Source organism: Penicillium vulpinum (assembly GCF_028829585.1).
Source record: "Penicillium vulpinum strain IBT 29486 chromosome Unknown utg000001l_segment0_segment0, whole genome shotgun sequence".
Taxonomy (NCBI): Eukaryota; Fungi; Ascomycota; class Eurotiomycetes; order Eurotiales; family Aspergillaceae; genus Penicillium; species Penicillium vulpinum.
The window spans coordinates 4,771,808-4,785,812 of record NW_026643241.1 but is presented as its reverse complement, the minus strand read 5'-3'; the positions used below and the strand labels follow the sequence as shown (position 1 = coordinate 4,785,812).

At 45.2% G+C, this 14,005-nt stretch overlaps 6 protein-coding genes across 6 annotated transcripts; 4 read left to right on the top strand and 2 right to left on the bottom strand.

The window, feature by feature from the left end:
* Window positions 1-255: 255 nt before the first annotated feature.
* On the bottom strand, window positions 256-1,746 carry N7479_001717 (uncharacterized protein; the record flags this gene model as incomplete). The annotated part of the gene is made up of 1 exon (XM_057249414.1): window positions 256-1,746. The coding sequence occupies one exon, from the start codon at window positions 1,744-1,746 to the stop codon at window positions 256-258; it is 1,491 nt and encodes a 496-aa protein (XP_057113846.1).
* Window positions 1,747-3,223: 1,477 nt separating this feature from the next.
* On the top strand, window positions 3,224-3,773 carry N7479_001716 (uncharacterized protein; the record flags this gene model as incomplete). Its single annotated transcript, XM_057249413.1, has 2 exons — window positions 3,224-3,278; window positions 3,379-3,773. 2 exons carry the CDS (start codon window positions 3,224-3,226, stop codon window positions 3,771-3,773), a joined length of 450 nt encoding a protein of 149 aa, XP_057113845.1.
* Window positions 3,774-4,509: 736 nt separating this feature from the next.
* On the top strand, window positions 4,510-5,590 carry N7479_001715 (uncharacterized protein; the record flags this gene model as incomplete). Its single annotated transcript, XM_057249412.1, has 2 exons — window positions 4,510-4,751; window positions 4,810-5,590. 2 exons carry the CDS (start codon window positions 4,510-4,512, stop codon window positions 5,588-5,590), a joined length of 1,023 nt encoding a protein of 340 aa, XP_057113844.1.
* Window positions 5,591-5,685: 95 nt separating this feature from the next.
* N7479_001714 (uncharacterized protein) lies at window positions 5,686-6,206 on the bottom strand (the record flags this gene model as incomplete). Its single annotated transcript, XM_057249411.1, has 2 exons — window positions 5,686-5,937; window positions 5,988-6,206. The coding sequence occupies 2 exons, from the start codon at window positions 6,204-6,206 to the stop codon at window positions 5,686-5,688; spliced, it is 471 nt and encodes a 156-aa protein (XP_057113843.1).
* A 3,040-nt stretch (window positions 6,207-9,246) lies between these two features.
* N7479_001713 (uncharacterized protein) lies at window positions 9,247-9,609 on the top strand (the record flags this gene model as incomplete). The annotated part of the gene is made up of 1 exon (XM_057249410.1): window positions 9,247-9,609. One exon carries the CDS (start codon window positions 9,247-9,249, stop codon window positions 9,607-9,609), a length of 363 nt encoding a protein of 120 aa, XP_057113842.1.
* Window positions 9,610-10,802: 1,193 nt separating this feature from the next.
* On the top strand, window positions 10,803-11,462 carry N7479_001712 (uncharacterized protein; the record flags this gene model as incomplete). The annotated part of the gene is made up of 1 exon (XM_057249409.1): window positions 10,803-11,462. One exon carries the CDS (start codon window positions 10,803-10,805, stop codon window positions 11,460-11,462), a length of 660 nt encoding a protein of 219 aa, XP_057113841.1.
* Window positions 11,463-14,005: the final 2,543 nt, after the last annotated feature.

Sequence of the window (14,005 nt, the reverse complement as noted above, 5' to 3'; positions counted from 1 at the left end):
TGAGATCTCCTTGACGAGCAAACATCAGACTCATTACAGTAACTACTTAATTTACTATGCATTTATTGTAGACCGAGGACTTCAATTGGTCAAAGACGGTTTCTTCTGCTTTCTTAACATGAGAGGAAAGCGATATTTCAAACCGCAAAAGCTGTACAGTGCGACGGACGCTCTGAAACGGCTCGTTGACAAAGCTAAGAGTCTATCCCTTCGAGGATACCTTAACAGTAGCGAGAAAAACAGCCCTCGACTTCTTCACCCAATCGGCTCTTCTTCACCCAATCGGCTCTTCTCCACCCAATCGGCTGCACTAGAAATAGCCATCTCCGGGGTATCTTTATACTGCAGCAAAAAATTTTGGATTGCGGCCGCTGTGAAGATCTTGCCTGGGACCTCACTCGCGAACCTGCCTGCCAACCCTAAAATTTCGTCCTTGTCAACCCCAAGTGGCTCATAGAACAAGGAGAATAGTTCTTTGATCATCTCTTCTGTTGCGTAACCAAGGTCGAAGGTTCGGTCAATTCGACCGGGTCGTGTCAGAGCAGAATCTAAATTTTCCCGATGGTTGGTAGTCATAAAGAGAACACGCCTCTCCTTTGCACCGTGCCCGTCGAGCACGTTCAAGAGGGCAGAGAGAGATATACCGGTACGTGCTTGTGACCCCGTACCCGATGGAGTGTCTGTTTTGGATTGCTCTACAGAGCCCCAGGCCCGGTCGATATCCTCGAGGACGATCATCGCGTGATCAGGGAGATCTCTGAAGATCTTCACTAGGCCACTTTCCGTGACATTGGAACTGTTCAGACTCAGGGTGTAAATGTTCATACAGAATATTCCGGCCAAAACTGCACAAAGACTTGATTTGCCTGTCCCGGGAGGACCATATAAAAGGAAACCGCGACGGTGAGGTTTGCCAATTCTTTTATAGAAAGCTTCGGTTGATGGATGCAGGTACTCTTTGATATCGGACACGATATCCGCCAGAACCTCCCCGTCTAGTACCAAAGTGGAGGGGGATCGAGGAGGCTCTTTGGCGAGAAGATACCAGTAGGAAACGTCTTTCTCTGTTTCGCCACGAAAATATTGCACCCAGTCGTCTTTCGATGTTTGCAAATCGCGAACATCCCTAATTAGGCTTTGAAGAATGCTCCGGTTTGTCGAGTATAGCCAGATGACCTCGGACTCTTCTGTAAGAATGGTAGTCCCGGGCTTTGCCTCACGACAAAGACCTATTAGGTAACCTTTATAATAGAAAGTGACGACATTTCCTCGGGTTGGCTCGAATTTGATTTTTTGCAAGCCTTTTTGCTTCTGTCTCTTCCAGTAGAGTTGTTCGTTTTCCTTGAACTGAAAGCCACGAGTTTCGGCGTCATCCTCTGAGTCGGCATCATTCTGTGCCCACATTGACCATTTCGACTTTGTTCTTGCAATGGAATGTCGTGCGTTTGCCAAGCTCGAGTTTTGCGAAATCCATTTCATCAAGGGCGGATGCAACTCGTCAAATGAACTAATTGAAATCGAGTACGTGAATAGATACAGAATCCAAGTCGTAAGATTCCCCCATTTATCCTGAAAATAGTATAGGAGTTTGGCAAAGGATGTGAGAGCTGAAGACATGAATTTTGCAAGGAACAAGAAACGGAGTATGGCTTTGAGAGCTGAAGACCGGAACTGTGAAGACCGGAATTGTGCAAGGAGCAGGAAACGGAATACCGCTTTGATTATATGCGACGTCGACCTTGCCATGATTTTCTGAAAGATGAGGTCAAGGTGCAAAAGGCTTCGAGGGATTGATGCTGTCGTAATGCTATTGGTAACGAAGGGGAATCTTAGTTATATAGGTAGAAATTGCGTATCAAACCATCACATATCCTGCTATTTATTATATGGCGAGGGTTAAGGCAGGGCTTTAGCGGCCTGGGGGTGGAACAACATGCTAATAATGGCTCTATTCGAGACATGCTGAAAGTACGGTGTAGATCTCGGATATTTGGAAGAACTCAAGCCTAAGAGATCCACGGAAAAGTCGATTTCACACAAAAGCTAATCCTGCCCGTTTGATTGGTGGTCGACAAATTAAGTATGAGCCTTTGCTGTTTCAGGCCAAGGACGTTATCCTTAGGTGAATGTACAAATTTATTTTAAAATCGCAAGAAAGGAAGAACCAGGGATCTGAAGTAAAGCGAATAATGGATAATGGGAGCATTTTAACCCGAGAGTGTGGCTTTGAGCGACGAGTACAGAACATGTATAGCCAGTCTTAGGCACCTCGCTGTGTGGAATAATGATCAGGCATTGATCCTATATACTTTCCGATATAGAAGTAGCAGACAAAATGGTACAGATGAGTCTTCTTTGACACTATAAGCCATAGAAATACGAAGCATGCTTCTTTTTCTGACTTTCTTCCAATTCCCAAACGAGTCCCAAGGCACTAGTTCCTTCGCCTTGCAGATCTTCATATACAACAAAAAATGATGGTGTACAGACTCCGGTTTCCCAGAAACCCACGAGCCGCAGCGAACAATTCCACTTGATCCATTGACGTAGTCCACTAGGAATAGCAAGTCTGGACTTTCAACTGTATTGTGGTTATACATTGACCCGCAAAATTCTCTGAAACGCTTCACCGAGTTCAATCGAACAATATCCAAGGATGTCGGCTGAGTAAGAAGTGGTTAGTCGAACAAGGAACAAGGACTTCAGAGGGTTTAGCAAGCGAAACGTACTGGCAGCTCCGCTGTGTGAAGCTCTTGCGGCATCCCAGAGTTTTTTTTCCCCTTAGAAAACCATCTCCCCCTCAGAATTGAAAAATATAAGATTGGAGAGGCGGATGGTTTCATCATCTATCACGGTCAATCATGAGTCAGATGGGCCAATGTAAATCCACAAACCTACTAGGGAATCGCTGTCACATGTCTGGTCATGATGAGGCAATATCGCGTCCGCTTGACAAGGGGTTGTTGTAGTATTTTGGGGGTGACTTGGATGATCATTTGGTCGCATTCCCGGTGGTACCTCCTGATTATCCCATAAATCATCATCATAAATAAGAAGTTTGCTTGGACTCGTGAGCCAACTAGGAAGCCACGAAGGTATCCGGATCTGCGGGAGACAGGCCATTCTGTAAAGGAGACAGCACTGAATAGCTGCATGAGTGTAAACCCGGGTAGCTAAAGAAACAACGAGGATTCTTATAAGACACCATTTTTCCCCTTGTATGATGATCCCGTCATTTTATTCCGTGGCACCTTCTTTCATCCTAAGGAGGGAAAATGGTTAGTGTGCTAGCCTTTACCAAATCATTATTCTAACATAGATAGCCTACCTGTTCTCTTCTCCGCTCCCAGGCTAAATCTGCCCTCAAATTATTATTAGAATTGCGGGTGGATTCGACGCAATATCGGGAAGAAGTCCCCGCTAAAGATCTGACCTATGACGCTACTCTGGTTCTAGGGGCTTGTAGAGCTCTACAAGCAAGTCGCCACCAGGATAACCTCATCATTGATGAAGCGATACTGTCTGCAACCACGGAGACTCTAGTGGAAACTCTCGGCCGTTCGACTGTTGAGAAGCTATGTATTATCACTTGGCATTTCGACGCATCAGGTGGCCCAAGCGGGGGTCTACGCAGCTTCCTCCAAAATCCAAACAGGGATAACTCAATCTGGGAAGCCACCAACCAGTCATATACGATGATGAAAAAACAGAATATTCCTCTCTGGGAGTTCAAGGCCTCGCATGACTTTCTGCTTTACCCAGCATCGGACTGAGAGTTGAATGAAGTAGTTTTATGGCAACCGCTATATTTTGGTAGTTTAGCAAATGGATTTCTTTTTTTGGCTACATACATCGAAACGCTATACTCCAAACGTGCAAAACCGACCCTCAGGGGGATACTTTTTTTCGTTTTAGGCTAGGGATGGTGCGGGGAAACGATGAACCACAACACTACCCTCACTTTTTCCGCATCCTTCATTTTCCTAAATCTTTTAACCTCAAGAGCGCACGAACAAGAAGTTTCGTGCATCCCAAAACGTCGTCATGGATCTGATGCGTATTCGAGAACGTGCGTTATCACTTCAAATAGGGCAGCTAAATGACTTGGAATACCTTCAAGAGGTAGGAGACCCCTCGAATTAGCATGGGGAATTGTACTGACAGAGAAGAAAGGTTGTCGAATTTATTGTTCGCAATAAAAAACATCTTCCCACAGATATCAGTCAACCATTACATGAGGCATTTGGAAAACAACCTTCAGAGAGATTATCTCCTTGTTCATCCCGTGAAGAGGCCCTATATCGATTACGATCTGTCGTTTTAGAAGACATACAGATACCGGAATATTTCCAGCAAGTTATTCCCTTATACAAAGACAATGGGGAATTATTCTGGACCGGCGAAATATCGAGCTCCACGAAACGGACTTTTCGAAATGTTCTTAGTACTCTTTATCATTCAAATAAAAGACGGACCTCTGCCGATAGCATTCGTCGAGCCTTGTACTGCATGGCACTCTACCGCGTTATACAGAGTGTAATGGAACTTCATGCATCGAAGAAGTTCACAACCAAAATTGCAAGATTTTGTGCAAATGTTATACTCGAGGACGACGGTGATACGCGTGATGATCTCGACGATGTAGCCGAGGAGCTAAAAGCTGACTACAAAATTGGCGGTGTCTACGAGTCATACGCACAGAGGGCGGGCAATGGCATCATTTTCTATCTTTTCGTTTTACCATCCAAATTGTGAGCTAATATTTTTCTCCTCTTGCGATTACGAGAAACCCTGTTAACCTCTGGAAAGATATGAAAAGTGTTTGAACAAAACGAGTGATGTGGATAACGTCCTTGGGCACTACAGTTCACTTGGCTTCCAACAAGAGGATTCTACAACATCTGCAGCAAATAGCATAGTGAGCTTTATCACAAAACAGTTCAATTCGCAGGTATCCATCTTCAAATCGAGTGAGGCCGATCAAAAGGTCAAACCGACACGGAAAAATGGCCAAAAAAAGCGGACCCAAAAAACACGGACCCAAAAAACCTCGAAACGGGCTGGAAAGAACCGTCAGTTTCATTCACCACAGCCTACATTTTGCCAGCCGTCTGACCAAAGTGCCGAGACGACTGTTGATGGAAGTCTCCACGCTACAAACCCCAATGGCACAGAATTTCCGAGTCCAATGAACTCGCCTCGTCTGTACGATGGTACGAATCTTGGATTGTCGCATTCTAGTATGGCAGATGTGGAAGCCTCTGCTCACTCTTTTCATGAATACGAATCCCCTATTACGGCAGTTGAACCCATGAACCACGCGATATCTGGGGAATCAATAGTGTCTCTTTCGAATGTCTCCTTAAACGCCAGCCAAACTCAACCACTGGCTCTGAGCGGGATGTTCAACAATGCCGCGCACTTGATGAATGAATTTCAATTGGAGCCGATGACATATGGTGCCAATGCTGCTCAGCTAATGCACGAATTCCATCTAGAAACCTTCAGCCCGGCAGACTACACCAATGCTGCCCAGCTGATGCAGCAATTTGATATGTCTAATGGATACTATGGTCAGCAGCACTTGTGAGGAGGCGAAATTTTGTTTAATAAAGCATCTATACATACTTTAATGGTTTTTAAATCCAGGAATTGATTAATTAGCACGAATGCTCCTATCCATGATCATTGAATATCCGACATCGCCAATACGACCAGTTTCCCATCATCCTCAACATGGACATCGCATTCTTTCAAAATGACGTAATAGTGCTCCATGTCAACTTCAACACCGCCAATTGTCGATTTGCCTTTGCAGAAAATTGGCTCGATTATCATGAAATTGGTGCCTATTGGTATGTACCCAGGTAGAAATACGAGTCCGCCACGTCTGCAGCGAGCTATCTTCGGTGGGCGCCCAGGAAAATTATCTGCATTCTGTTCATAGATTGTCAGTGATGGTTGGTTATCAATCGCAGAGGCCCTACTTTTTCGTAGTCGAGTGCTACGCCACGTATGAGTTCATTGCAAGCACTGGTATCCGTGAACGTGGGCTGGAACGCAGCGGCCTTTGTCTTTTTTGCCAGAGCGTCTTGGGCAGTTTTGTCTGCATTTTTTTCCGCTTCCGTCCATGCCTTGTTTTTACTAAGAAGCGCGACGCTTTGTAGACGCAGGACAGCGGGAGAGAAAGTATCACTTGCAGACATTGTGCGTGTCGATCATTCGATTCTCGAGGCGGTAGAAATTACTAAAGAAGATAGATCCTTGTATTAGCAAACTGTTGGTTGAAGATATGCCTGCGAGACTATAAGTTAGTGACTCACTTTAATCATGACAACTATAAACCTACGAAGTTTTTGCTTGTGTCCATACTAATAGAATTTGGAGGGGTGAGGGCCGGTCCTTTTCGCGTCACCTGACCCATCTTTGAAGTCCAACACATAACCCCTCATCACGTGCAACTTTAGACTATCATGTGATTAATAGCACCGTTATTTAGTTAAGTATTCAAGAGTTCGGTTACGGTTAGAAATAAGGTAGATCGCAGAAATCGGAGTTCCGGGTGCCGTTGCGGAGAATATCCGAGTAGAAAGGCGAGGGGTTCTGGCTTGGCGGAAGGTACCACCGGGTAATAATTCGGCCGATCCGAAATTAAGTATTGGCCTCTGTACGGAGTACTTACGGTAGGTACATCGTTGCGCCTATAGACTTGCAAGCTTAGTGTAGCTTCGTTTTAACACTACACCTCATTTGTGAGGGCCGAGGTAGTTGAACGACTGCTACCACGGCCTACCGTTGATTCTCAATTAATTAATGATAGTCTCTTGATCAGATTAAATGAACTGGTCTATGAGATATAAAGGCCTGCCTAATTATAAGTTCAACAAATGTTAGTGGAAAAACAGAGGTGGAAAACAGAGGTGGTGATACTATAGCAATTAAAATTCAAGTGTTTAAAATGAGGGCTGTTGAAAGTGGTGAGAAGGTTGTTTAGATACTGTCCCCTCTAAAAAGAAATTCGGTTGATTGAATAGGATTGGTTAAACAACATCACCCTCTCCACCTAGACATAAGGTCCGTGCATTTTCCTAATACTCTCGCACCCCCAAGGTCTCTGGCCCGAAATTAGTTCAGTCTGGTTGCAAGGACAACCTCCGCTCCATTCCAAGCCCCCGGGCGAGACCGGAGAACTTGAACTTACTATCCTCGTTCTCTTATGTGGTTCACTGGTAGACATGGGGGTGGCGGGGTATTAGACAATGCACGGACATCAGAGCAAGTGGGGACAAATAAGCCAATAACATCTAATAAACACCATCCTTCCTTTTCTGCCAAGTGGTGTTCAATTTAATTAATTAATTAAACAATATGATTTCCTCGAACAAGTAAAACACTCACCCAGTAACTTCCTTCACGTTTGACATGCACATAAAGGGCAAGGACTGTGAGAACTAACACTGCCGTCAAGAACTGTTGACTTCATATTTACTCAATTTTTATCTAGTTTGTCGTGTGCAATGGTCAACACACGTCCAGGATCAACCAATCCACCCGATTTCCACAATAACATTTCTTGAAGGGCATCCGTTTCCTCACTCTACACGTTGAATCGGCCCCTAACGCCATCGAAAATGAGCGGCTTCTCAATTCTTCAACGCCGCCGCACTTAAATGCGTTTGCCTGTCTTGTTCTGATCTAAACCCAGCTAGCTGTTTTTTGGATTAACCTACGATATGCTGAGTTAGGGAGCTATATTTAATCACCGCTCCTAGGATCATGCTTACGGCCTCCGGGAGCTTAATGTCCTCCAGGAACTATACATTGAATCCTGGAGCACACCGATCCGTTCACGGAGCCTAGTTCTCTGGGAACTGTGGTTACGCTTCCGAATACACATGGGTCGTGCGGGGAAATCTATAGGGGCAAGATGACCCAAGAACCACTACAGGATGACTTCCGTAGACTACTGAAAAGTGGGCACGGCTAAAGCAGAGAGACTTCCTCTAACCTCGTATATGGAAGGTTACTCGGACCACAGCTTTGGGGCGCATCCTGATAAAACAGGAGGTATTGGCCATGGGGCTATTCGGAAATTAGTTTAGCCGAGAGCTGGCGTGACTCTGAAAAGCATTCAGAGTGCCACTAGTCCAAATCAGGCTGCTTGAGCAAGATCATGTTATTTGGGGGTAATAATGTAAAGGACAATTTGTCAAGTTTTAGGCAACCCAGTAGCGGCCGGGTTTGAAATCCTTGTTTCTTTATACAGTAGAATTCGAAATCAGTTTTAACTCCACACTCTTGCGATTTGATTCATAAACCCTAATTTGAAACACGCTAGTTCACGTTTGGAACAGTTGTCGATCCACGATTTCCAAGAATAGACATTGTAATTTACATGACGAAGGTGGGACCATGCCTTGTGTATCTTACTCGTACATGCCATACAATGGTAATTCTCTGCCATCCACCTCAAGCAGGAGGCATCTTCACCCGTTTATCTCTCTTAAATGTCATAATTAACCTCACAAAAGGGCTCAAAGACTTTCACCATCCAAGCTGCACTTTAGAATCAGAAGAGCCCTTTCCTACCGGTTTCATATTATTGATTGAAGGGGGGGCCTAGGTAAAACCTGGGGGAGCGAAGCCTTACCCTTACACCTCGAAAGTGTTACTCTACGCAAGGCAATGTATTTTACTTAATAAAAAAAGAGTTGATGGAGAACTGCAGATTTTACCCCCAAGGTGGTGGGTTTCGATCAGACAATGATCTAGGATTAATATGATTCGACAACCTTTGGATCTCCTTGGATATATAACATTGCCCCAAAAAGTCGAGCCTGAGTCTCGACGTAATTCCCCGATTAGGGGAAATTTGGGAACGAGGAGGATCCACGGGTAACGTGGAGGGGCCCCCGGCCATTGGCCGGATAGTGCGTTCGCACGCCCGAAGGGGTTAGTACCGTTTGCGGTACGGTACTGGCGGCGTATTGCCGCGAGTTGAAAGCGGTCGATGGGCGACCGCCTACTCGAAGAGGAGATTTTCAGGTCGAGCCTGTGAGCCTGGTAAAATTACTACATGTAGTAATTTCTGGCACGTCGTGCCATGATGTAATCAACATGTGAGCGAATCGCTCACTATAGGCCGGTAGGCACTGGGCATGGATGCCCAGCGGAAAAGTATATAAAGGGCCAGTGGGCCCGTAAATATCAATTATTATTGATTCTGTTGAAATTAAGTATTTCACAATGGTTAACATTGGTAACGTTGTTGAGGAAGAGGTGCAACGCACCTTTTTATCTGGCCCTCGTCCCGAGGACCAGTTGTTTGGCAAATTCTTTGCCAACGTTGACAAATGTCGTCTTTTGATGAAAGAGAAGCAAGTTCTTGCTTCTGGCAGCGCGGTGTTGCACGCGCTACAAGGAAGCCCGTCTTGGGTTCCATCGGATCTTGATCTTTTTGTATCAAGTTCGTCTCTCGGCGAGCTTGGCTTGCTAGAGTGGCATGAGTATCTTCGTTCTGAAGGATATTCTTTGGTGCCGGCTACTGTTAAACGAAGTTATTCGGCTACAAATGTTAGTAGGCCGGTTGTCCTCAAAGTGTTTTACTGACTCTGGCAGTGCTTTGAGTATAAGAATACGTCTCGTTGCACCAAGGTGCAACTTATTTCGGTGCTACGTGAACCGCTGAAGCATATATTGGTCACGTTTTGGTGTACACATGTAATGAATTTCGCGACTTGGGAGGGCGTGTACAGTTTGTTCCCAGTTACTACGCTCGAAAAAGGTCAAATGGTTGTCCTTTCGGCTGATTCACAAGAAGAGCTCATGGCGGTTGATAAGTATGTGGAGCGTGGGTTCACGCGTGCATCGTATGGCGATGTTAAAGTGCTGGATGAATTCCTTTGTCCTCGCAGAGTTGGCGATGATTTGACGTATCGCGTCCCGTTCTCGGGCGCGGCGACTGAAGTTGATCCTAAGTTTGGATCAATGTTTTTTGAGGTTCGCAAGCATGGAATTAAGCTGATTCGCAGGTGTGTTACAAGTGATCCTGGATCGGATTCCTAGTATATGGAATGAGTGTTCGTTATGTTCTCGAACTTGGTTGTTTAAGTTTACGTTAGTTCAATATATATATATTGAATGTATTATGATTTTGGGGGGCGAAGCCCGATCTTTACAGAAGAGTATATTCTACCCTTTTCACAAATTCAATTTGATACTAATTGAGATTATATTACAGAAAATCTGGGGGGCCCCAGGCTCTGCCTGGGGGGCGAAGCCCGATCCTACGAAAAGAGTATACTCTACCCAAGGTGATGTTCGTTCACGTGATGAGCGCGAGATAAGAGATAGCGAGGAGATAAGAGAAGGGTAATGGGCTACGCCCATTGGTAAGTTTTTGGGCAAAGGGTGCCCCACCCTTTACTATAACATTGCCCCAAAAAGTTGAGCCTGAGTCTCAACGTAATTCCCCCTTTGGGGGAAATTTGGATACCGGAGGGGCCCGCAGAGAGCGGGAGGATCCGCCGGCCATTGGCCGGAAGAGCGTAAGCTCTGCCCGAAGGGGTTAGTACCGTTTGCGGTACGGTAATGGCGGCGTATTGCCGCGTGTTGAAAGCGGTCGGGTGGCGACCGCCTACTCGAAGAGGAGATTTTCGTGGCGAGCCCGAAAGCCTGGTATAATTACCGCATGCGGTAATTTCTGGCACGTCGTGCCTAAGTCACCACGTGATGTTATCATTAAGATAAAAGGATGGGTATACCCCTCCGTGTAGATGTACATTTATATTTTGGATAACAAAATGTATGGTCGATTTCGAGCGCGCTCTGTGCGCGAACAGCCGGAGGCGTCCTCCCGCGTGTCGGCCTCTTCATCCCGAACGGGAAAAAGCTCTTCAGTGACTTCAGTTGATACTGAAACTCGTCTGCGCCATCGATGGGTCTTTTTGACCTATTCTCGATGCTCCCTTGAGTCGAAAGACGAATTCGAAGAACATTTTAGCGGTATGCTACAACGTAACCACGTGACGATGGGGGCGACATACTATGGTTGTCGTGAGAACCACGAAACCGAAGGGCTACGATACCACGTGTTGGTGAGACTTGAAAAGCAACCCAATTGGAGTTGTGAGTTTATGAAATCCGCGTTTTCTTTGGAAGGCGTCGTATATGATTGGTTTGGTATTTCTATTTCCCCGTCCAGGGCGGAGGTTCCGATTTTCATTGAAAAATGTGTTTATTCTATGGAAATGTCTGAGGCTGGCGATTGCTTTGGCCAACGCCCTATATTGTCGGTGGAACGGTGGAAACTGCGGCAGCGTGTATTTGATGAAGGCAGAGTGGCAGGGTTGGAAGAGGTGTCTTCTGGAGATTGTTCCAATGATGTTGAGTCACGACATCATGGTCCGGTCGTGTCGTCTTACGATAAAATGAGGGTTTCATTTGTGGTACAAGACGTATAAGAGTGGCCTCTCAACTATTGATGAATATGTTTTGTTAATTCTATTTATTTGAAGTTATTCTCATTATAAAGAGATTATGTTATTGTTGGGGGGCCCCAGGCTCTGCCTGGGGGGCGAAGCCCGACTGTGCTAAAGTAAGTGTATCTTACGCAATGTATGTTCAGTTAATTAGTGATTGATATTATGTTCTAGTTGGGGGTGCCCAAGCTCTGCTTGGGGGTCGAAGCCCTTTGTTACGGAAGTGAGTACACTTTACACAATGTATGTTCAATTATATATTGATTGAGAGTATAGATATATATATATATTTCGATTTGGGGGGTATGCCCCCCAAACACAAGCTTTATCCCTTAATAAAAGGCAGTACAGTTTACGCAATTTATACTCAATCAATTAATGATTGAGATTATTCGTCACGAATTGGGGGCTTGCCCCCCAAATCAAGCCTTGCGTTTGAAGAGCTTGCGTTTGAAGAGTTACTTCATTCAGAGTATGGGTTTTCACGTGATGAAAAAGATAAGATAACGAGCGACAGCGAGTGTCTTGAACGTGAGTGAGAAGTGAAAGCGGAACATGTGATGTTCCGTAAGGATAGCGAACGTGAGTGAGCGGTATGATTGGAAGAGCTTTTTGGGAGAAGTGGCCCCACTTCTACTATAACATTGCCCTAAAAAGTCGAGCCTGAGTCTCGACGTAATCCCCCGATTAGGGGAAATTTGGGAATAGGGAGGATCCACGGGTAACGTGGAGGGGCCCCCGGCCATTGGCCGGATAGTGCGTTAGCACGCCCGAAGAGGTTAGGACCCGATACGGTACGGTAATGGCAGTGTACTGCCATGGTGTAAAAGCGGTCGAGTAGCGGGACCGCCTACCAGAAAGCGTAGAATACGATAACAGGCTTAGCGAGTTTGAGGAGTCTGAGAAAACTACCCAGTCGGATAATTCTTGGCACATGGTGCCACGATCACGTCGTGGCATTATCGATAAGATAAATAGTGGGTGTACCCCTCTTATTCATTGTTAAATATTATTTTGGGTAGCAAAATGTACGGTGGATTTCGGGCGAACTGTGTGAGCACACCTTCGCAGACGTCGTCCCGTGTGTCGGGTTCGTCTTCCCGGAAGGGTGTGAACACCACGTTGGTGTCTTCAGTTGATACTGAAGCAAGGATACATCATCGGTGGGTCTTTGTGACCTATTCTCGATGTGTCATTCATTCGAGAGTTGAGTTTGAAAAACTATTCCGTCGGAGTTTGGAAAGGAACGATGTTCCAGTGGCCCGGTATTATAGATGTCGTGAATGACACGAACCGAAGGGGTTCACTTTCATGTTTTGCTCAATTTTAGCAAACAACCCAACTGGAGTTCCAAGCATGTAACGTCTGCCTTATTTGTGTAAGGCAACGAGTGTGAATCGTTTTACTTAAATAAACCTCGGCGGAAGCAGAAGCTTTCTCTGTTTATTGAGGATCATGTGAAGCGCTGTGAAAAGGAGAAGGGCGGCGATTGTTTTGGAAAGCGCCCTGAGTTGTCTGTTGAGAATTAATAGGAGTGCTAGCGTGTGTTGGATAAGGCAGCGCTTGGGAAGATCAGGGAAGAGTTTCCCGATGTTTTCTACAGGTGTCTCGGTGACAACAGGTTAGAGCCGCAAGATCCGGCGGTAGTTGGTACGATAAATTAAAGATTTTATTCTGCATGGACTATTGGTATGTTCCTGTTTAGTAAATGATAAAGGCAACGTGGTGTTGGAGCGTACGATGAGTTGATTTCCCATGTTGCAGGCTCTTCGGGCCGGGAGATGAAATCGTCACGATATGGGCTCTGTGTCATCTCTACAGTACGATGGCAGTCCTAGGAGGGTCCATGCTCGCTTCCCTAAGTACCGGATTTCCTTCGGACTTGGTAACATATGAGAATCGCAGTGGATTCAGAAGCCAAAGCTAGAGGCAAACAAGTTGCGTACCAGGATAGGTTCTCTATGGCGTAACTACAGCCTTCTTTGGATACAAAAGAGTGTGGGCGAAGGTTGCGCGTGACAAATAGATCAAGATATGAGAATGAAAGATGAGCTTGCCAGATTGATAGGATTCTCTTTTTGTTTGATCTGTTTGCACGATGGGCTCCATTGGTGTGTACAAGAAATTACGGTATTATAATAATGACTCATTGTGGTTACCAGTGAATACAATACAGCCCTACATGGATTGACCAGTGAAGAGCTAAAATTAGATTAGCCTGTTTCCACTTAGGGTCCGAGAATTAAATCGTAAGAGTTTAGAGTTAAAACTGATTTCGAATTCCACTGTACTAACTCAAGAATGCTTCTATACTTACCCAATTCTGAAAATAAAACTAGCAAGAGGTCTTAAAACCTATCAGAAAGTCTTAAGGTCTAGTTTTGTTTTCGTTTTTTTATTCATTATTTCTTTTAGAACAATACAGTAATACAGTAAATGATGTCTTGCATCTTTTACATAGATCAGCTTATCGTGAGAGCAGAAATTTGAGGCATTTAAGCAGGGGCATTGAAAATGAGGCGTAC